The following is a 24,099-nucleotide window of genomic DNA, read 5'->3' on the forward strand; positions in this document are numbered from 1 at the left end:
TCATAGTCCCCTCCTAAACTTGGAATCGAATGAGCAATTAATGTGGGAGTCCTAGGGATGAGACTGAGTAAGAGAACATGGTTTTCACGTTCAGTGAAATAAAGCAAAGCCCTGAGTAGAACACTTGCCCGTCCCCCAGGTAGAACTACAGTGCCTGTCTCTTTTAGATGAACGGAAAAGACAGTAGAATCTATCTCCCTAGTGGTCACATGGACCTGAAATACAGAAAGATCAAAGAAAGGCACAGACTGATGGGGGAAGACACAGAGAAGTGTGTGTTAAAAAAGTAAAGAAAAAAGAGACAAAAGCGATGTAGAGACATTCGGAGAGAGAGAGAGATGAGAAACAAACACAGGAAGATTGTCAGACAGATGGAAATGGAGATGTAAATAGATAAATGCATGGATAGAACGACAGAAGGAGAGAGACAGGAACGCAAAGTACAGAGAAAGCTGTGAGGGAAAGAGGAACAGAGGATGGGGTGGGCTTTCGGTGCAGCCGTAAAGTCACTGTTGGGACACCTGATCCCACATCTGAGTGCCTGGTTCAAGTCCCAGCTACTCCACTTCCCATCCAGCTTCCTGCTTAATGCACAAGCTGGAAGGCAACAGATGATGGCTCAAGCACTTGGGTCCCCGCCACCCACGAGGGAGACCTGATGCAGCTCCAGGCTCCTGGCTTTGGCCCCGTGCCAACTGTTACAGGCCTTTGGGGTGTGACTCAGTAGATGGAAGATTCATGTCTGTCTCTCCACCTTTCAAATAAAATAAAAAGAAAGCTTTTAAAAAGAGGAAGAAATGGGGCAAGGAGGAGCAGAAAGACGGAGAGGAAACAGAAGAGAGCGAATCATTCACAGAGGGAGAGCAGGACACATGGGATCCAAGAAATCAGCACACTAGAAGCACGGAAGGAAGACATGGGGACGGTGGAGAGAGAGAGAGAATGATTTGATTGGACGTTGAGTATCTCCCTCTACCAGACCCACTGTTCAGGCCTGCAGTGAGATGGGTGAGCTGCACAGGGACCGGAAGTGTCCCTCCCCACTTTTGCCTCCTGGTGAGGGAAGTGGGACTTCCTTGCCATCCGCGGGTGTATGCACAGTAGAGTTAACACAGGAGAGTAGGCGGTGAAGCCAGCTTTAACTCCATTACGCGAAACTTGGCAGCTGTAACACTCCCCTGCGTCTTGAGAGGAATCTGAATATAAAGCTGTTGTAGAGGGCAGGTAGGTGACCCCGGTTTTTGAGCTCAGGTCCTTGGATCCAATAGGGCTCGATGAAGCATCTGCATCCCCCTTAGTAAACAGTGTCCACATAAGTTCGCAGTGGGTGGACGCACGGAGCCACCACGTGGGACCACCGAGTGGTAGAGCCACTAGCAGATGCTAGAATGAGTTTGGTTTAGGGAGAAGAAAGTCTTCACAGTGGTGATCCAGCAATACAATCCCCAGAGTGTTTGCTTAAAAAAAACCTCCAATAAATTTTCTGGGAATAATGGTATAAATGAGTTTGATTAGTTTCAAATGGTTTATGTTTCATAGGAGAATGGTTTTCCATTTGCTTCTTCCTAGACTTTTCGGGTAAAGAGTGTGAAGACTCTGAGCTGGTGTCTCATCTGATGCCCGGGACTGAGAGCAGATCTGCTGTCTCCCCATTTGCTTGCCTGTCCAATATCACGGATCAGGATTTGTTTGGTGTTCACCTGACAAATGACGTAAGTCCGTTTTGTTGTGACAAGTTCTTTCATTCTGTTTATTCATCGATGAGAAATAGCCTTTATCTGATTAGAACACTAGGTCAGTGTCCATGTCTGAATAGTGATGCTTCCCAGTGGCATGGGAAAATACTTCTAAAATAAAAAATACCAGGAAAACAGGGAGGTTTCTCAGTCACCATGGCATTAGTCAGCTTTTCGATACTACAGTGAAATACCAGAGGCAACTCACTCTTTTAAGGAAAAAAGTTTGTTTAGCTCACAGGTTTGGAGGTTCAAGTCTGGGGACCTAGTGCAGACCCTGGTGAGGCTCTGTATTGTGTGTGCAGGAAAGATCATGTGGTGAGCCAGGAAGCAGAGAGCCTGGGCCCGAGCTCAGGTGTTTGGAACAACCCGCATCACCTGAAGGCCTCCCACTCAGCCCCACCTCCTAAAGGTTTCCCCTCCTCCTAATGCCACCACCTTAGGGAACAGGCTTCTACCACGGGGGCCTTTTGGGGACATGCGACATCCAAAGCCATATCCGGACCACAGCAGCTGTATGCACTGCCTCTCATAAGCCCCTGCTACTCCAGGTGTGAGCCAAGGAGACCTGGCTGTCCACGTCACCTGCCAGCAGTGCAGTCTCGGGAGCGTCTCTGGGTGTTACGTCCAGAGTGCACACTGGAGTTAGATCCTGCTGTCAGTCATTCGAGGGCAATGTGTTTTGTTTCTTCTTGTTTTTATTTTTATTTTTTATGTCTGAATGCATAGAGTGGTGTGTTGTACAGCATGGAGATATGAATGATTCAGCATGAGCCAAAGAGGTCACTGTGGCATAGTCAGACTCCCAGTCCTGACTGTCCCTGGACAGTTTATTCAGGTAGCAAGTTGAGAGGAAATGAGCCCTGATGACTGGGACTGTGTCACTTGCCACGATCTGGTCATTGTGTCCTGGAAAGCAGTATAAGAACAGATATTGTGGAGTGTGGGGAAGAACAACACTCTCACTGTGTATTGTTGCCAAGATAAAGCTTGGACATTCAGAAATATTTTCTTCAGGGAGAATTAATCTAAGAAATATTCGTAATATGTTTCTGAAGTTGTAAAAGTGGCCGTGTAAATTCTTTTACTTATTGAAAGGCAAAGTTACAGAAAGAGAGAGAGAGAGAGAGAGAGAGAGAGAGATCTCCCATTTGCTGATTACTCCCCAAGTGGCTGAAATGGCTGGGGCTGGGGCTGGGCCAGGCCAAAGCCAGGAGCCCAGAGCCTTTCCCAGGTCTCCCACGTGTGTGCAGGGGCGCAAGTACTTGGGCCATCCTCCACCACCCTCCCAGGCGCTCTAGCAGGGAGCTGGTTTGGAAGCAGAGCAGCTGGACCGCGAACAGGTGCGCGTATTGGATGCAGGCACTGAAGGCAGTGGCCCAACCTGCTACACCACAACAAAGGCCTGACCATGTAAAATTAATTCTAAATAAATTGGAGTCATCATTTCCATGCTTTCAAAAACAGTTTTGATATTTTATCTGTTCAGTCATATTATAGTTTTGGGAAACTTGGTACACTGTTTACTGTCTGATACTAGTACTAAACATGTATTGAGTTATTGTTTTATTTTAAATGATTTATTTATTTATCTGTGAGGCAGAGTGACAGTGGGGTGGGGTGAGAGATGCTGGCTCATTCTCCAAAAGGCCATAGAAGCTGGGGATGGGCCAGTCAATAGCCAGGAGCCAGGAGCTTCTTCTGGGTCTCCCATGTGGGTGCAGGGGCCCAAGCTCCTGGGCCATTCTCCACTGCTTTCCCAGGCACATCAGCAGGGATCTGGATGGGAAGAAGAGCAGGTGGTCTAGAAAAAGCACTTCAATGTGGTGAGCCTTTATTGCAGGTGAGACTTAACCTGCTGTACAACGCTGCCTCCTGGGTTACTGCTTTAACTAGCTACCGACAATGAACCGTGGTGACCAGATTTTATAATAAAGGTCACTTTAAGAGAAAAATGTGAGTAACCTGAGGCCTCTGTGTACCCTCAGGCTATCTTACGAACACTCAGTGTGGATGTCAGCAATGTTCCTCTCCTTTGCTTGTACAAACGGGATCAAAGTGGCCGGAAGTATTTTTTGAATGCCTATGCACTGGACTTCTACAAGCATGGTTCCTTGTTCTCACTGGCTTCAGACAACTGGTATGACTGCTCCTACTTTAACATGCTCCAGATACATCTGTGTGTTTGTGTAATGGAGGTTAAGGGGGCTGATGCATTGCTATGGTTTCTGTGGCATTAATTTTAAGATGCAGTGTTTAAGAAGGGTAATTAAGAGGCAGTTTGTTTTGAACAATTACAAGGTTTTTTTTTCCTAGAGATGAAGTCTACATGATATAAAATTAACCACTTTTAAGTGAGTAGTACAGTGGCTTTAGGTATATTTGCAGCATTGTGCATGCACTGCTGCTATCTAGTGACAAAACATGTTCATACCCCAAGGGTAAGTCCCTGACCTTCAAGGAATAGTTCCTGTCCTCTCTCTGACACTGCCAGTCTGCCCTCTGGCTCCGTGGGTTTGCCTTGGTCTGGGTGTTTACTATGAAGGGAATCACGTGGCTGTGTAACCTTGCGTGTCTGGCTTCTTTCGCTGTAATACTCCAGTGTCCATGCTGGTGCAGGTTTCAGTACTTTGGTCCGTTGTAGGAGGGGTCTTCCAAATGTTCTTGGCAGATGCATATTATGAAAAGAATGCCTGCCTGGATTTCAAAATATTTTTTGAATGAAAGTAAACGTTTTGTTTTATTTCATTTTTTTCCCCAAACACTTTATATTTGTCTTTTATTTGAGAGGCAGAGAGAAGAGACAGAGAGGGATCTTTCATTCACTGATTTACTTCTCAAATGCCAAATATGGCCGTGGCTGGGATCTTAGTCCAGGTCTCTCATGTGGGTGACAGGGACCCAATAACTTGAGCCATTACTGGTGCCTCCCAGGGTACACGTTAGCAGGCAACAGGAATCAGGAATCAGCCAGAACTCAAACCCAGGCACACTGAGATGGGATAAGACCATCCCAAGCAGCATTTTCAATGCTGCGCCAAATGCGTATCACTGTGTTTTATTTTTGCAGACTTCTTGAAGTGTCCTCGTGTGTACATACACAGTTCTTTTATGTAGTTGAACATTTGGGTTGTTTCCACCTTTGGCAGTTGTGAGCACTGGTGCTATGAACATGCATGCACACGCGTTGCTTTGCATTCCTGTTCTCAATTCTTTTGGATCTGTATGTAGGGATAGAATTGCTGAGTCATATGTTAACTCAATGTGTACCATTTTGAGAGACTGAAAATTGTTTTCCACAAAAGTAAACCAGGTTCCATGAAAGTAAACATTGCCCCAGCAATGTACAAGGATTTAAATTTCTCCACCATCTACCATGCTTGTTATTTCATTTTTCCCCTTTATTATAACCATGGTGGTAGGTATCAAGGGGTATCTCATGGTTCTGATCTAAATTTTTCTAAATACTAACAATGCTGAGCATGTGTTCATACACTTGCATGTCATTTGCACCATGGTGTTAAAATTATCCCCTGTGTTAACCTTCTCCAGAGAAAGAGTATCTGTCTAGCAAGTCCCTTTGTATCTATCATCCATCTATCATTTAATTTTTTATTTAAGGAGTTGGCTCAAATGATTATGGAGACTACGAAGACCCAGCCAGAGACCCAGGGAAGTCAGTGCTGTAAATTCTAGCTTGAGTCCCAAAGCCTGAGAACCATGAACTCCTGATAGTTCAGGTTCGAGTTCAAGAGTGGATCAGCGTCTCAGGCAGTCAGGCCGAGAGAGAACGCATTCTGCCTTCCTCTGCCTTTTGTCTGTTGAGACGTTGTCATGGAGTATTGAAAACCGATGAGGAATTGCTGGAAGAAAGTTTATTTGAGAATAAAGAGTATACTAAAGCAGTGTGTGTTGGGGGAATTAAAAAACTACGACGACCATGGTGACAAGGTCAACAACATGTACATGCCTAAGGCAGAAGGTTCGCTCAGGGAAAGCGTGAGATGAGCCTACGCTTTCACCTCTCGCAGGTCTCTAGGAACAGTGCAAGAAGGGAGTGAATTTAAGACAAAGATCAAAAACGGAACCAGACAGACGGCAGCAGGTTGTTAGATTGCCTTGCCGTGTTCTCAAGGAGTGCCTGCTGCTTCTCTCTCTCTGAGTGCCGACGCAGGCTCCGCAAGGGCAAGTGCCTCACCCCTCCTTCAGGCGGCCCCTGGACAGCTCAGAACTGACAGGGCGGCTCCGCTCCCCCTGCAACCAGGGAACAAGGGCCCCCGCAGCGAGCATGGGCTGCTGTCTTCAACAGTGCCCCTGAGCTCAAGGGGAGGATGGAGGAGGGGGAGTAAAGATGTCACAGTTTTCCCGCCTTTTTCTTGATTCAGAGTTAAGCCTTTGTTTCCCAGAGTCTGATAAAGCTGACTGATAGTTTTTGCCTGCTCTCTCTCTATTTTATGCTTTTACTAGGGGATGTGTCCTTACAGCAGCCCACTCTGTCTCTCACTGACTCTCCTGTACTGGACACTGTAATATTAATTCTGGTAATATCAATGCGCTAATATACAAGAGCATGGAAAGTTGTGTCTTTTTTTTAGCCAAATGATGAGCCTGTTTACCAGGCTACCTGGAGCTGAACGCAGAAGCAAAGCACTGGCCCTGCCGAGGGCAAGCCAGAGACTGCGCGCTCCCAGAGCTGCGTTGACAGTGTCTCTGGACAGGCCGACAGTGCAGCATCCATGGATTACTCCCCCTGCTTCGGGGGGGCACACCAGAACCCACTTCATTCCCTCACATGTCATTTTACTCTTGTTTATCTGTAGGTTGAACATGGGCGATGCTTTTCACTTAATCAGAGACTTCATACTGACCATTCAGTCCATCAGGTACCGTACACTTCTCGGTGTTGGAAGCCCATAGAACCAGTTAAACATCTCTAGGCACACATCACAGTGCTAATAAACACTGTATGTTTTTATACAGAATTTCACTAAGTGAGCTGTGCGGTGATGAGAATGACAATGTTGTGTTAGCGTTTCAACAACTGAGTGATGCCTTCAGTAAGAAACTTTGGAAACGAAGATGACGCTGTCTGTGTTAAACCGGGCCCTAGGAACTTCCTGGAAGATGAAGACGGCTAAGAGCTCCCTGTGCCTTAGCGCTTCAGGAAAGAGGCTTGCAAATGGCTGTGCAGGAACCACCCTTTCCCATAAGACTCTGATAAGACACCCAGCATTCCCTCGCTTCCCTGTGCCAATGCTTGATTCTCCCTCCAAATTCCCATTCATGTCTCCCAAAAAAGCCAGCTGATGTGTTTTCTTCCCTAAGCAATCTGGACGTAATAGCAGTTACCTTGACCTGCTCCTGCTTGACCTTGACCTGCTCCAACTTTACTCAGGATTCTTCCCTCCTCACAGGGGTCCTGAACGTGGCCCACCCTCAGACTAAGCCCCGCTGAGTGGCCTCTCCTTAAACAGCTCCCCAGTGACACCTCAGATGATTGTCCCCGAGCGGCTGTGCTTGCACACATCAGCTTGACTGGCAGTGTCAGTCCAGGATGTTCCCCGAGCCACTGTTCACCTCACTCTCCCACAGCTGATTCTAGAAGTAAAATAAGTTGCCTAGCTAAAGTATAGGTTGCGTAATTATTGAAAGACATCATAGCAAAGAAACCCTTGTTTTAATACCTGAATTCTCAACAGAAACTAACATTTTCCTTCTATGAGCATTTTAGCATGCAAAGGTAATATATGCTAAATAGCTCAAACAGTTGCTATTTTCAAATTATTTTAATTGTACTTACTTGTGGGCTGCAGTGTGATAATTTGATAGATGTATGCAATGACTTGAAATGTTCAGATCATGAGAATTTAAAACTAGAAGTCAAGCTCGATTTAAAATTATGTGATAACAGCCCTTAGAAGGGAGTTGGAATCTTGACATTGACTTCAGAAGTCTAATTATTGCTGAGAGTTCATGTTGTCCCCAAGTCCTGTAATGTGAGTGCTCCATTTCATTCCTCCTATCAGACACTTAGGCTCTGGGTACGTTCCCCCATCCCCCCCGAGACCAGCAGGAGCAAGCACACAGGGACTAGACCATATGCTGTTGAAAAAGTCCCATGTGGGATAAGCACAGTAGAACCCTCACCAGGCCATCCGGCTGGATCGCCTTGCTCAGCCTCACCCACCACCGCTCCCGACCACCCTGGTGTGTTGTCTGCTCTGGCTGAGCCCGGGAGTCTTCTGAGCTAAACTCACCTGTCCCTGCCTCTGCTTTCCTTCGTGGCTGGATTGTGGCATCAGTTTGTGTTCTCTCCCAAATCTGAGCTGAGTGTGTTGCTGACCTGCTGAATTGTGGGAGACAGAGGGAATCGGGCTTTACTGATGGCACAAAGCATTTGAGAGTCTTTGATGCCGATCTGAAGAAGTGAAGACAAAAACGTGGAGCGATGAATTTCCTCACATTGCTTGGGCAACTGATTGGCATTATGCTTGGTTGTTAAGATGCCTGGCGTTGTGGCATAGCAGGTAAAGCTGCTGCCTGCAGTGCCAGCACCCCATATGGATGCTGGTTCAAGTCCTGGCTGCTCCACTTCCAATCCAGCTCTCTGCTATGGCCTGGGAAAGCCGTAGAAGATAGCCCAGGTCCTTGGATGCCTGTACCTGCGTGGGAAACCTGGAAGAAAATCCTGGCTCCTGGCTTCGGATCAGCACAGCTCTGGCCATTGTGGCCAATTGGGGAGTGACCCAGTGGATGGAAGACCTCTCTCTCTCTCTTTGCCTCTCCTCTCTCTGTGTAACTCTGACTTCCAAATAAATAAATACATCTTTAAAAAAAAGCCTGTGTCCCACCTAGTAGTGCTTTTGTTCAGTGCCTGGCTCTGGCTCCTGATTCCAGCTTCCTGCTAATGTGGACCCCTGGTGGTGGGGGTGTGGGTGGTTGGTGATTGCTTAGGTAGTTAGATCTCTGCCATTCACATGGAGAACCAACTTTGGTTCCTGTCTCTTGGTTTTTGTCACAGATGGGAGGTCTCAGCCTGTCAGTTTCTCTGCTTCTCAAAATAAAAATTAGCAGGAGATAAGTTGCCTTTAACAGAGTGTTGTCAAATATGCATATCTTATTAGGATATCCAAGTCTCTTGTGAACTTGATATGCATATGTCTGGCTGCATTTTGCTGCTTTATATGCATTTTATTTTATTTATGTATTTTTTTATTTAGTAAATATAAATTTCCAAAGTACAGTTTATGGATTGCATTGGCTCCCCCCCATAATTTCCCTCCCACTCGCACCCCTCCCATCTTCTGCTCCCTCTCCCATTCCATTCCCATCAAGATTCATTTTCAATTATCTTTATATACAGAAGATCAATTCAGTATATACAGTATATATTAAGTAAAGATTTCATCAGTTTGCACCCACACAGAGACACAAAGTGTAAAAATACTATTTCAGTACTAGTTATAGCATTACTTCACATTGGACAACACATTAAGGACAGATCCCACATGAGAATTAAGTACACAGTGACTCCTGTTGTTGACTTAACAATTTGACACTCTTGTTTATGGCATCAGTAATCTCCCTAGGCCCTAGTCATGAGTTGTCAAGGCTATGGAAGCCTTTTGGGTTCGCCGACTTTGATCTTATTCTGACAGGGTCATAGTCAAAGTGGAAGTTCTCTCCTCCCTTCAGAGAAAGGTACCTCCTTCTTTAAGGCCCTGTTCTTTCCAACTGGGATCTCACTCGCAGATCTCACTTGCAGAGATCTTTCATTTAGTGTGTTTGTTTGTTGTTGTTGTTTTTTTTGTTTGTTTGTTTGTTTGTTTTTTTTTTTGCCAGAGTGTCTTGGCTTTCCATGCCTAAAATACTCTCATGGGCTCTTCAGCCAGATCTGAATGTCTTAAGGGATGATTCTGAGGCCAGAGTGCTATTTAGGACATCTGCCATTCTATGAGTCTGCTGTGTATCCCGCTTCCCATGTTGGATTGTTCTCTCCCTTTTTGATTCTATCAGCTAGTATTAGCAGACACTAGTCTTGTTTGTGTGATCCCTTTGACTCTAAGTCCTATCAGTGTGATCAATTGTGAACTGAAATTGATCACTTGGACTAGTGAGATGGCATTGGTACATGCCACCTTGATGGGATTGTATTGGAATCCCCTGGCACATTTCTAACTCCACCATTTGGGGCAAGTCTGATTGAGCATGTCCCAAATTGTACGTATCCTCCCTCTCTTATTGCCACTCTTATATTTAACAGGGATCACTTTTCAGTTAAATTTAAACACCTAAGAATAATTGTGTGTTAATTACAGAGTTCAAACAATAGTACTAGAACAAAAAAATACTAAAATGGTTATGGGACATGTACTCTATAGAATACTATACAGCAGTCAAAAACAATGAAACCCGGTCATTTGCAACAAGATAGAGGAATCTGGAAAACATTACGCTGAGTGAATTAAGCCAGTCCCAAAGGGACAAATATCATATGTTCTCCCTGATTGGCGACAACTAACTGAGCATTTTATTTTAAAGACTGCCATAGGAGTTCACTTGAACTTTATTGTATTTTTACAGAAGTTTGAAAATTCCTCTAAATAGGATGATCACACAATGCATTTTCCTTGCTGTCCCAAAATACACTAAGGAAAGTCTTGAGTAGATTCCCTGTCGGGTACAGATAATTCTCATTTAAATAAAACCTATTCTGGGGCCGGCACAGTGGATTAAGCTGCCACCTGTGACATTAGTATCCCATAAGAACACCCAGCTGCTCTACCTCTGATCCAGTTCCCTGCCAGTGTACCTGGGAAAGCAGACAAAGATGGTTCAAGTGCTTGGGTCCTTGTACCCACATGGAGGACTTGGATGGAGTTCTAGGTTCCTGGCTGCTTGTGGCCATTTGGGTAGTGAACCACAGATGGAGGATCTCTCTCTTTCATTCTCTATCTCTCCCTCTCTGTTAACTCTGCCTTTCAAATGATTAAGTCTTGAAGAAAAACCAAAACACCGTATTCCATGGCAATATTGTTATTATTCCATCATATACAAATTAATTCTTTGATGATCAAATAACAGGTGCAAATCCTTGATCACAGATTTTCATTCATAGATTTTGGAATAATTTTACAGACAGAAGAGAAAATTTGATCTTGTAGTTTGGTGGTGGTGTGAGTGACAACGCATGTGTCACACTCTGTGCTCTGATGTGTCTGTGAAGAGTGCCCGGCGCTCCCCATCCTCCCCTCTGTGTCAGCAGTCCTCCATGTCACCAGCACAGATGGCCAGCAGTGCCTTCTTATAGTGCCCTGAAGCAAAGTGCTGAAAAGGAAAGAAAAAAAATACAACGTATATGAAATAAAATTGTCGGAGAAACACAGTGTTTCTGAAGTGCAAAATTAGCCTTCCCAAAATTATTCACTTTTTTTTTTTTAATTTTTTTATTCAGTCATGAAGTCCCTGGAATCATAGTAGGGCTTGATACCATACTGGTGTCACACTCTGCCAGTCATCCAGAGAGTATGGCAGCCTTCTTTTTCAACTTCTTTGTCTACTAGTGCATCACTGGACCCAGCAGGCAGCTCACTCAGATAATTTCAGTAATGGATTTTGGCTCTCTGTGCATAATAGATGACAATCCTTATGAAGTATCCAGTTTGTCTTATAGCTGAGAGATTTGAACCTGCTGCAGATGTCACATCTAAATTCTTGAACGGATTTTTATCATCAGTGTCACCTCCTCCTCCTCCTCCTCTTCCTTGTCTCTCCCACTTTTTTTTAATCTAAAGATTTAATGTTTCTGAGAATGGTTCCCAGTGAAACCGCTGAAACATAATGCTGTGGGGATAGTCAGCAGTGTGTGGGTGAAAGCGCGTTGATTGACGTCTGCTTAGCACAACAGTGACTTGCAGTAGAATTCAATCTCCTCAGCTGTAGAAAGAGCTGTCTTACATTATTATTGGTATAAATCAGGGCGGAGCCTGGGGAAAAATTGTTGCTGCATCTCCAAAGATTTAAAAATGCTCATATTCATGAATGCAGTAATCCTATCTCAGGAAATAGATTTGAAATTATTAGTTATGCTGTGTATAATAGTGAAAAACTGAAAAGCGGTGTAAAATCATGTGAGGTAGCTTAAGTATGTTACAGTTTATAGAGTGGGATACCATGATTCAGTAGAAGGATTCCTTTTATTAATGAGACATATCAGTAGTTATTTATTTTTAAAAGACAACCCAAAGCAGCCATCTATTTGGGTTGCTATAACAAAATACCATCAAGCTGGAATGTTATAAATGACAAGAACTTATTTCTCTTGGATCTGGGTGCTGGAATGGCCAAGATCAAGTTGCTGGCAGATCCGGTGTCTACCCAGGGTCCGTGCTCATATGGACAGCCGCCTTCTCACTCTAACCTCATGTGGTGAACCCCATTCTATGAAGACATTAATCCCATACAGAGGATTAGGAGACTAGGATTTCCCCATCTGAATTTTGTGGGGTCCTCCAACATTCAGACCATAGCAGCACCTACAACAAAATTTTATTCTACGGTGGAGAATTAGGGAAGTTTTTATTTTTACTTTTTATGCTCTTCTGTAGTTTCTAAATTTCCCCAAACAATGATAGTAATAAATAAAATATGATAAAAATTTATCTTTGTTAAAAAATCAGCTATCGTATTAATGTTCTCTTGCACAATGTTGTCATGTAATTCTCATTCACTGCTTTGAATGCATCCTGAAGTTGTTCTAATTATGTGAACTCTTAGCAGACTTTGAGGTGGCTGAGATTCATTATGCTAAGCAGCTAAGACCTAGCCATTCATGTGGAGAAGGAGTTATGACCTGCATTGCTCCATGGGAAATGTTTAGTGTCCCAAGCGAGTTGAAGGTTTCGGAGGTTTTAGAGGTGGATGTAAGGAGAGCTTTAGCAAAGATAAAGGAATTGGATTCCCTTAACTGCTCCACCTGGGCTGCAAAGGGCCTGCAAAGTCTTCTGGATTTATGATCTCTGGGTCTTTGGGTTGTTGAATTGCTTCTGGATCACTCTTGCAATAAACTAAAGAGCTGTTTCCAGAAGTTGAAAATTTCCATTGAAAACACATGAACAAGGATACAGCCCTTAGCTCTGTGCAGATGCCAACTATGACATGTTCTCAGTGCCCCATTGCCAGCATCTTTAGAATTAGTTTGAACAAGAGGCCAAGGAGTGTTTATTTTTCACTGGTTCCTAAAAATTACATAGCTGATCTTATGTATTCTGATAGCTTTTATCAAAACCCACAGTAGAGGTTAGAGGTATCAGGATGAAGAGCTGACTTGTTTCCTTCTGATGTGTAGAGTGTTCTACAACCAGTAGTGCCAAACTTCACAGTGGCCGGTTGACAGCGTCTGGCTGGCTGCTTGCTTTCCGTGGCTTGTGAGAGCCCAGCTGGACTGGTTTTAGAATCTCTTCACCATTAATATGATCTTGCTGCAAAAGCGTGTTTTTCCTCATCCTGATCACACTTCAGAATTTAGCTCATAAGGTGCAATTCTAGGGCATGGATGTTTTATTTGGTTACATCTGTGATTTACCTTAGACTAAGAGGAGTCAGCTCTGTCAATTCAGGTGAAGGGGTTGTCTGCGGCTGCAACCTGTTGTACTCAAAGGCAACAGTAGTAGTTGCTCGAGTAGTAACCCAGACTGCCCCTATTAGGACTCTACCAAGAAAGCATTCAAATCAAAGCGTTTAGCACAGTCACAGTTTCAGAAACGATGAGAAGGGGGTCACGTTGCTCACACGCAGTAGACTTACTCTGATATCATGAAACAGGGATTTCCCATATCTCTCTTTGTACCGTGTTCTTATGGTCATCAAGTCTATTTCACTTCTAGCAATGAGGATCCGGATCACGGTTTTATTATGGAAACCGAAGTCCTAAAAGATACAGAAGGGGAGGGAGGTGGGTTGAGGAAATCGTACTTGAGCATCAAGAGAGATTGAGCCCTTGGCTGGAGCGATTGCTGTTCTCCTAGTCCTCAAATGCAGGCACTGCTGTCCCATCCCATGGTGCTCAGCCTGACCCTGAGAGCTGCCTCTGTGACTTCTGCTCACTTCAAGCACACTTAGGGTGAGTTATTCTGTTCCACCTGATGTCTCGCCTGCCCTGGGTCATGGCCTTGACTCTGACCCCTGTCCTTTCTCCCTGACTCTGTAATAGTTTCTCCCTTTTCCATCCTGGCCAACCTTCATATTGTCTCTGTCACATTTCGTGCTGTAAATGGCAAATCTCATTATGTGTTCTTTCTAGATAAATATCCTGGGGAGGAGGGATTCCAACCTTTATTAGTAGAGCATGGATATAAGACATTACATTGTCATTACATTGTCATTCTGTAATCTGGTGATTGTTGAAAAGTTGTAAAAATAAGAGCCCCAGGTGCTTGAAGTACTTTCTGATTTAAATACCCCAGAATACAAGATCAATGGCCACGTACTTCTCGCAGATATACTGCTTGACAAATGGTTCCAACTCTTTCCAGATGAGGGAATGGTGATCTCTAGTGGCCAGCAAGCATAATGCAATTTTTGATAATTGGGATAATAGATCTCACAATTTGAGGTGATTAAAATGAATGATCCAACCAAGTTCCCAAATGTAGATTGTAGGTCATTAACTTAGAGTGCCCTGGGGAGAACACAGGAAGATGCTTTGGTGTGTGAATGGGGAAATGGCCTTTTTGACAAATATTTGGCATCTGAGGTCCTCATATATCAGACATTTGATTACCTGACTATGCAGCCCTCCCCCTTCGCCTCCCAACCACTTGTTAGTGCACACGCCTTCCTGCTCCCATACAACCTATGGACATATGCGATACTTAGACTAAGTAGCTCTGAATTTAGGCATCAGTGGGATCAGGGTAGCTGAGGTGATTTTCCATGGTCATGGACTAGTGAAGCTTTCTCTGTTGCACAGTGGTTAGCTCTTTGGAGCAAAGACTTGAATCACCCCATAGCTTTGCCCAACACACTGCTCTACTTCAAATACAACTTCAATCAAATCAATCTTTTCTCCTTGGAAGGGTTACTTCCTTTCTATAACTGGAACTTACTTAGGTTCTTGTGCGTAAATAAATACTCAACTCAGAAGATGCACAATAAAGTACCCTTGACTATAAGTATTTTCTTGGCATGCTGGCTGCATTTAAGAAGTTGGTGTATAAAAATTACTTTGAAGATAAAGCTACTAAAATTACTGTGTCATTAGATTTTTTTAAGTTTTCAAGGTTCTCTCTCTACACACACACACACACACACACACACACACAGATGTATATACAATCTTCAAATATATTTCATGCACATTATGGATAAAGTGTACATGAGAGGACTTCAGAAAGTTTGTGGAAAAATAGAATTAAATAAGTATTTTGGTACAAAAAAGTTTAAAATCTATGTCTAGTTTTGTTTTTATAATATGAATTTTATATTCTTTTTTTTTTTTGACAGGCAGAGTGGACAGTGAGAGACAGAGAGAAAGGTCTTCCTTTTGCCATTGGTTCACCCTCCAATGGCCGCTGCGGCCAGTGTGCTGCGACCGGCGCACCACGCTGATCCGATGGCAGGAGCCAGGTGCTTCTCCTGGTCTCCCATGGGGTGCAGGGCCCAAGCACTTGGGCCATCCTCCACTGTACTCCCTGGCCACAGCAGAGAGCTGGCCTGGAAGAGGGGCAACCGGGACAGAATCCGGCGCCCTGACCAGGACTAGAACTCTGTGTGCCGGTGCCGCAAGGCGGAGGATTAGCCTAGTGAGCTGCAGCGCCGGCTGAATTTTATTTTCTTAAAGACTGTATAAATGCATGGATTTCAAAATTTGGGCATCAAAACAAATTTATCTTTTAAATCCATTTCCATGAACTTTTTGAAGTCCCCTCATATTATCTGGTGTACCTGTTTGTTTCCCTAAACACAAATGCTCCAAAGAATGTGATTATCATAATAAAATGTGAAAAAAATGTCAATTATAAAATAGCTTAGAATTTAGCACTGTCTAGCCATTACTTTAAGTATGTTTGGAAAACAACACCTCATGGCCGGCGCCGTGGCTCAATAGGCTAATCCTCCACCTTGCGGCGCCGGCACACAGAGTTCTAGTCCTGGTCAGGGCGCCGGATTCTGTCCCGGTTGCCCCTCTTCCAGGCCAGCTCTCTGCTATGGCCAGGGAGTGCAGTGGAGGATGGCCCAGGTGCTTGGGCCCTGCACCCCATGGGAGACCAGGAAAAAGCACCTGGCTCCTGGCTCCTGCCAGGATCAGCGCGGTGCGCCGGCTGCAGCGGCGGCCATTGGAGGGTGAACCAACGGCAAAAGAAGACCTTTCTCTCTCTGTCTCTCTCTCTCACTGTCCACTCTGCCTGTCAAAAAAAAAAAAAAAAAAAAAAAAAAAAAAAAAAAAAGAAAACAACACCTCATGTTTAAAAATAACCATTAGCATTATTTTGTGTTTTTAAACTTTAGGAAAGTAGCAATTCCTTGCCAAGAGTATAATTTTTTGACATGTTCTTCTTGGTGCCACATATTTTGTGTTTGCATAAGATGATGTGCGCTCTTTGGAAATAAAAAGCATTTGAATTTGCCATTTCTGTGGCTGCTGAGACTCCAAAGGACATGGGGGACAGGAAAACAAAGAACCACACTTCTTAGGTACCTGCATCTGTACAGAGAGCAGAGCACTACTTTTCTTTGATGAGTCTTATTTCCGTTGCATAACATGATTTTTTCCCCCACTTGGACATATATTTTTTGTACCTGTTTGCATACATGTTCAAGAATGGAAATCAATATTTAAATAATCGAAATAAAAATAGCTATTGGAGAAAACAGATTCCATTTCTGAAGAAAGTTTGAAAACATGTGGGTCTTACTTACATGGATGGCACTGTGCAGTCGATAAGCAAAGTAGGCTGGTTTATCTCGAACACAGAGCACTAGGAGAAATCAGAATGAAAAGGAGGAGCGCTGGGTGTGATAATGTTTGAGAAACAACGAGATGCTTTTTTCCTGCTGTTACAATCCTCATGTTGAATGGTGATTTCAACATGTAGAGCAATGATCACACTTGTGACAGTTTATGACACCAAGGTGAGATCATTCCTGTCATCTCTAGACAGAATTCGGGCTGGGAAGTATTGCAGGAACGGCTCATGTCTGCCTGTCCGGGATAACAACTTTCTTGAGATCCCAAAGCGATTCTTTCTCTTCTACAAGCACTCCATGCTTTGTACTACTCACACCTGCAGGTATCCACAGATTTCGGGAACAAGGTTGATCTTGAACACTGTTTATGATTGCAGCTTATTCAGACAAAACGCTCTAGAGAGAACGCTTGTCCAGCAATGAACCAACACCCATGAACTGATGTCAACTGCTGCCTTGGTTTTCCAAGAACAAAGAACTTCGTATCCAAGTCCTTGCATAAATTTCTTCCCTTTGCCTAAATAAACCTCCTTGAACCCTCCCATAGTTTACTAAAACACTCATATCCCCTTCACAATGCTCTGTCATTGTCAAATCCATGTCTTCATTCTTTAGAGACTCTCTTCTCTGATTGTTATTTAGACTGATACACCACAACTCTTAGAAAACACATGAAGCAGCAGTGTTGTAATGATTCATTCAGAATTTCATTTAATCTCTATCTTTCTCTTGGAACTCTGTTGGTTCCTGGAAAAGCAAAGTTTGTCATCTTTGAAAAGGAACTAAGTAGGGCTTCCAAAAGGCCCAGTTTATCAGCATTGTTACTGAAGCTTTGCTAATGTGGGATTCACCAAGACATAGCCCCCATGCAGTTCCTTCATCTTCCCAAATGCTACTTTTAGTCCCTTATAGACTTGTGGGTAGATCTGAAGTCACTTAAGCAGAACGTGTAAGGGCCATAACTAGTCTAGGTCAGTTTTAGGAGTCATCCAATCAAAACTGCCATAGCATTAGAACAGCATAGAGCCTTGGTCAACAACTATCCTGGATGGAATTCAGTTGATGACTGTAGCACTCAACAGAGTAAGTGGATGAATGCGTGACTGAGTGATTAATGTGTGAGAGGTTATGACATAGAATAACCGTAGAATAAGTGCATCGCAACAGCATTTTCTCTGTCATTCAAGTAATTGCTTTAGGTTGTGAGCCCACATCTTCCTCCCTCTCCTGAACAGTGAACTCAGTGATCGCCCTTGAGTCCCTTCTGGGATGCGAGCTCCTTGAAGGAGGAGGACTTTCGCTGTGTCTGTTGATGCTTTCCTCTTCCGTCTGCAGTGCCTACATCAAAGGTCAGTAGTGCTCACTGAGTGAGTTAATGACTCAAGGTAAGATGTTTTATGGTGTTTCTGATACCCACTGTGGCCTGTCTTATGTCCACGCTTTGTGCCAATGATCTACATTGGAAAGAGAGCTGGCAAGGTTCAGATGACATGAGCTCCACTCGTAACTTTGTCGCTCATTAGCTCATAGACTTTGGAAGTCACTTAACCTCCTTTGGCCTTGTTTGTAAATGGCAGGGTTTTGATGTGATGTATGGTTACTAGATTTTGTTGAGAATTTTCTAGAACATATGTACCTTATTGTCAGAAAAATACAAAGATGTAAGCAGTCATATACTCTTTCAGGGTTTTGTAAACTCCACCAGACCATTTTCATAGAAACTGCACCCCATGGGAGACCAGGAGCAGCACCTGGCTCCCACCTTTGGATCAGCGTGGTGCACCGGTCACAGCGCGCTGGCCGCGGCGGCCATTGGAGGGTGAACCAACGGCAAAAAGGAAGACCTTTCTCTCTGTCTCTCTCTCTCACTGTCCACTCTGCCTGTCCAAAAAAAAAAAAAAAAAAAAAAAAAAAAAAAAAAAAAAAAAAAAAAAAAAAACTCCTTTACTAGATAAACTATGAGAATACTGTTCTCAGCTCCATGTTCATGCAGGTATATGCTATTCTATGCATGGAAAATCAAAATGCTCATTGATTTTGCTCATATCCAAGTAATTCCTGTGTACCTACTATGGGGATATTTCACAATGACCTGTCTTTTATAGTCATTGAACTGTCACAACCCAGGACAAGAAAAGCAAGGGTGACTTATGGTTGATTTTGTAGATAACTATCACTGTTTCTCTGCATGGAAGGTAGTGTTTTTCTACCTAGGAAGCAGAGGGAAGTGTGTGTCTCACAATTGTCTGCAGAAATCACGACTAAATAACAACTCAGTGAATCTCTTTTAGGTAGGATTTACTCTTTTTTTTTTTTATTTACTCTTAAACTTTTTGGAGAAGGTGACCAACTCTTCTCCACCTCCCTACCAACCCAAACAAAAAACTAAAACCCCTTTTCTTCTTGGAGGAAAAGAAGCCACATGGCTGGCCTTGATCTGCTCTTGAACAGGGGATCAGGAATCAGAAAATGTGACATGGATTTAACAGAGTGAGAACCGTTCCTGAGAGACAGCATCCGAGAATGCTGTTTGTTAGTCAGAAAGTTGACGCAGATGTTAGAAGAGCGCTCAGTTCTTCAGTAAAGTCATCAGCCTGGCCGTATCGTACGTTCTGTCTCCTGATGTCCTTTCTCTATGTAGGGTTTATATCCCCTTTAAATAATTATTCAGTGGAGAACAGCCAGGCCAGCCAAGAGCTCACTCATGCACCTGTAATTCACTCTGGCACACACAGGTCCGCTGAACCTCATATTTATGATCACTCACCAATGGCAACCAGCAGCTGCTGGAAGTATCCGTCGTAACAATCATTGATGGCATCTACTATGTCTTGCCCAGAGATATTTTGAAATTCCTGGAAAACTTCAACAAATTGGTAGAATTCAAAGGAGATTTTTTTGTATCATAACAATTGCTGATTGCCGTACATAATGAAGGTGAACATTTTATGTAAAGCAATGGACAATACTGCTATTGGTTGTGTAAGTGGAGTCAGCATAGATCTTGGACTTCAAGGATCTACTATTCTCTTCTGGGGAATGATCACTACTTCCTGGGGATCACTGCTGATTTAAATTGACAGGAGGCACATGTCTAGCTGTTATTTATGGGCCTTTTGTTTAGGACATACACTCAGCTGTACTTAGATCAATAGCAAACTTCTTCTAGAGCTTAGATATTAGAATAAATAAGTGTTAAAATTCTTTGAGTCAGGGCTGGCGCTGTGGCGCAGTGAATTAAGGCCCTGGCCTGAAGCACCGGCATCCCACAAGGGCACCGGTTCTAGTCCCGGCCGCTCCGCTTCTGATCCAGCTCTCTGCTGTGGCCTGGGAAAGCAGTAGAAGATGGCCCAAGTCCTTGGGCCCCTGCACCCATGTGGGAGACCTGGAAGAAGCTCCTGGCTCCTGGCTTTGGATAGCTGCAGCTCCAGCCATTGCGGCCAATTGGGGAGTGAACCATCAGATGGAAGACCTCTCTCTCTGCCTCTTCTCTCTCTATGTAACTCTGCCTTTCAAATAAATAAATAAATCTTTAAAAAAATTCTTTTAGTGATGATTAAATTGTGATCATACAATCTAGGAAGAGGTGCAGGTGTTCAGCCTAGCAGTTAAGATGCCATGTTTCATCCCAAATCAGAGTGCCTGGGGTTGATTCACAGCTCTGCTCCCAATACCAGCTTCCTGATAATAAAAACTTTGGGAGGCAGCAGGTGATGGCTCATGTAATTGGGTTGCTGCCACTCAAGTTGGGAGACCTGGATTGAGTTACCGGCTCCCCACTCTGACCTTGGCCTAGTCGTTGAGGATATTTGGGGAGTGAACCAATGGATGGGAGTTCTCTGTCTCTCTCCCTATCAAGTAAAAGGTAATATGTTAAAAAGAAGCTATGGGCCGGCGCCACGGCTCACTAGGCTAATCCTCCACCTGTGGTGCTGGCATCCCGGGTTCTAGTCCCGGTTGGGGTGCCAGTTCTGTCCCGGTTGCTCCTCTTCCAGTCCAGCTCTCTGCTGTGGCCCGGGAGGGCAGTGGAGGATGGTCCAAGTGCTTGGGCCCTGCACCCGCATGGGAGACCAGGAGGAAGCGCCTGGCTCCTGGCTTCAGATTGGCACAGCGCCAGCCATAGCGGCCATTTGGGGGGTGAACCAACGGAAGGAAGACCTTTTTCTCTGTGTCTCTCTCTCACTGTCTAACTCTGCCTGTCAAAAAAAAAAACAAAAACAAAAACAAAAAAAAAACAAAACAAAACAAAACAAAACACACACACACAAAAACAAGAAGCAGCAGCAGCAGCAGCAGCTATGGGGGCTGGCATTGTAGTGTAGCAGGTAAAGCTACTGCCTGTGATGCTGGCAGCCCCTGTGGGCATCAGTCTGAGACCTGGCTGCTCCACTTCCACTGTCCCACTGCTAATGCATCTGGGAAAACAGTGAAAGATGGCCCAAGTGTAGGCCATTGCCACCCACTTCAGAGACCTGGAAGAAGCTCCTGGACCCTAGGTTTGGCCTGGTCCTGTCCTGACCATTGTGGCCATTTAAGGAGTGAACCAGTGAACGAAGCTCTCTCTTTTTGTATCTCTACCTCTCTCTCTGTAATTATGCCTTTCAAATAAATAAGTAAATCTTAATCTATGAGGAGTTTTATGAGGACTATGAAATCTCTATTAGGGGCATAGGGTGGCGTTTACTCAGCCAATTTTGCTAAATTAAGCTTCCTATTTCAAGAACTTACTTATCTGGCTTTAACACAGGAAACTAAGTTTTCATTCATTCTTACAGCAAATTCGAAGTGAGGAGGTATCTTTTTACTATGATTTCTAATTAACATATAGAGTAGTGGGGAGTAGGTCTCTCAAAAAATTCTTATCGACTTTGGTGCTTTATATAGAAAAAAACAGTTTTTTTTTTCAACTTTTAACATTTTAAAAACTAAGTACTGTACAGGATTAAGTGGTACCATGTGGTGGTTCACGGTGTTCAAATCAGGGTAAACATCTCTATCTCCTCAAACACTTATCATGATGAAAACATTCAAAATCCTTTCTTCCAGCTTATTTTGAGAAAAATACAAAGGTCGTTATCTTATCTGTGTTCTCCCTATTGTGCAGGAGAACTTCAGAGCTGCCTGCTCCTATCCAGTGTAACTTAAGCACCTGTTAGCCAGCCTTTTCCCAGCCTCCCCCCACCCCTTCTCTCCCCAGCCTCTGGATTCGACTCTCAACTTCTATGAGGTCAACTTACAAAGTCGATGCTTTCGTTTCTAAGTAAGGGAACAAGGCACTGACATTTGGGGAAAGTCAGACTAATGTCAGCGTCCTTCTGAGACCACTGAGACACTCCTGCTGTCACACAGATTGTGTCAGGAGCAGTGACCCTGGCTGTTACGGGCTCATGGAACCATGCTCATCAGCCAGTTTTCAAGGAAACATACAGTGTAATTGACAGGAAATAGCTAATTTTTGGAGTAAGTTCTTCATCAAAAAATAGATATCAATTTTAAAAGGTTCAGTATTTGGAAGTTTACGCAATTTAGTAAACGCAAATAATAAAAGTATAGAGAAAACTTTATTCCTTGGTAATGCCCTGAGATGAAGCAAATCCGTACCAACAAATTTCAAAAAGTAGCTTTGAAGCAAATGGACTTTCCTTTGTTGCACCTTTTTTACTACTTAGCTACTTGCTTTTTTAAAAAGTTATATTTGTTTGAAAGGAAGAGTTGTGGTGGTGGGGGGAGTGAGAGAGGGATTGATCTTCAGTTCTCTGGTTACTTCCCAATGGGCCAGCTCGAAGCCAGGAGTCAGGAGCTCCATCAGGGCCTCCCGCCTGGGTGGCAGGGACTCAGCTATGGGCCATCACCTGCTCCCCAGGTGCATTAGCAGGGAGCTGGAACACAAGCAGAGGACACGGGACTCCAGCTGGTGCTTGATATGGCATGTGATATGGGATGTGGGAGTCACAGGTGGTGGCTTAACCCGTGTCCCAGCCCCAGCCCCAGCCCCATGAATGTTCTGTTTTCTGTGTCATAATCAGTGGAGGAGCTGGAAAGAGCCCGCGCTCATCCTCACCCAGCCACAGCTGCTGGTAGCTCTTGTTGCACAGGATCATCTGGAGCATGGTTTTGTGTGCCCCGGTCTTCTGCTGGCAGGCCTCCCACAGCACCTGGAACAGTACACAGCCCACAGGTGCGTCAGACCCACCCAGCCGCTCCCACACAGGCTGTACGCAGTCAGGGCCAGCGCGGGCTCTAGTTACCATTGCGTCCTGGGCGGCCATGGCGGGGTCCGTGTAGCCCTCCTGTCTGGTTGCCTGTAGAATAAGCACAAGTTTTCCTTGTAAGTGACTCAGTAGACGTTGACAAAAATCCTGGAACCATCACATGCTCAGGTCATTCCTGAGCAAATTCTTTTTTTTTTTTTTTTTGACAGGCAGAGTGGACAGTGAGAGAGAGAGACAGAGAGAAAGGTCTTCCTTTTTGGCCTTGGTTCACCCTCCAATGGCCGCCACAGCTGGCGCGCTGCGGCCAGTGCACCACGCTGATCCGAAGGCAGGAGCCAGGTACTTCTCCTGGTCTCCCATGGGGTGCAAGCCCAAGGACTTGGGCCATCCTCCACTGTACTCCCTGGCCACAGCAGAGAGCTGGCCTGGAAGAGGGGAAACCGGGAAAGAATCCGGCGCCCTGACCGGGACTAGAACCCGGTGTGCTGGCACTGCTAGGTGGAGGATTAGCCTAGTGAGCTGCTGCGCCGGCCCTGAGCAAATTCTATCACTGTTTGGAGTAAGTCTCTATTTCTTGACTACTTCGTCTTCATCCTGTGTGATCCACGGTAGCAGGATCTGGGGCAACCACGCTGTGCTCTGTGCTCTCCTTGCTGCGTGCCCCTTGCTCAGCTCACAGGATTGGGCTCTCTCTCTGTCTTTCCTTCTTTCTCACTGGTTACGCCTCCTCCCGTGAATTGGTTCCTCTTACTTTCCGGTAAGTCCCTGTACTTAGTCACTGACCGTCTTCTCTGTATTTACACTGCTTCTCTTGGTACTCTTATCTATACCTGTGGCTCTGGATCCCATCTGTGTAGTCTCACCCGAATAGTGTGCTGGTACCCAGATTTACATCTGTCATCTGAACCTCTGATGTGTCTATTCCAGTTGCCAACTCAACTTCTCCACTTGATTCTCCTTTATATATACCAAATTCCTTGTTCAAAATCCAACTCTTGGCCTCGCGTCACCACAGGCACTCCTTAAACTCCCGTCTTCCACATCTCTGTTGCTTGCCACTCCGCACCCCCTGCTCAGACTGAAAAACTGAGAGTCACATTTGGGTGCTTCTTTCCCTCGTATCCCACGTCCAGTTTCTCAGGAAACACCAACAGACTTTACCTCCACAGTCCATCCAGAATCTG

The 24,099-nt window shown here is 44.5% G+C and overlaps 1 protein-coding gene across 1 annotated transcript in view; it reads left to right on the forward strand.

The window, feature by feature from the left end:
* Positions 1-20,244, forward strand: part of LOC127488805 (probable ATP-dependent RNA helicase DDX60) — a 95,026-nt gene extending 74,782 nt beyond the window's left edge. The window contains 3 exon segments of the mRNA XM_070048221.1: positions 1,570-1,712; positions 3,725-3,876; positions 17,939-20,244. Of these exon segments, the coding sequence (XP_069904322.1) occupies positions 1,570-1,712; positions 3,725-3,876; positions 17,939-17,960 (317 nt within the window). The 3' untranslated portion in view covers positions 17,961-20,244.
* The last annotated feature ends 3,855 nt before the right edge of the window (positions 20,245-24,099 follow it).

The sequence above is a fragment of the Oryctolagus cuniculus genome, chromosome 8, assembly GCF_964237555.1.
Source record: "Oryctolagus cuniculus chromosome 8, mOryCun1.1, whole genome shotgun sequence".
Classification (NCBI taxonomy): domain Eukaryota; kingdom Metazoa; phylum Chordata; class Mammalia; order Lagomorpha; family Leporidae; genus Oryctolagus; species Oryctolagus cuniculus.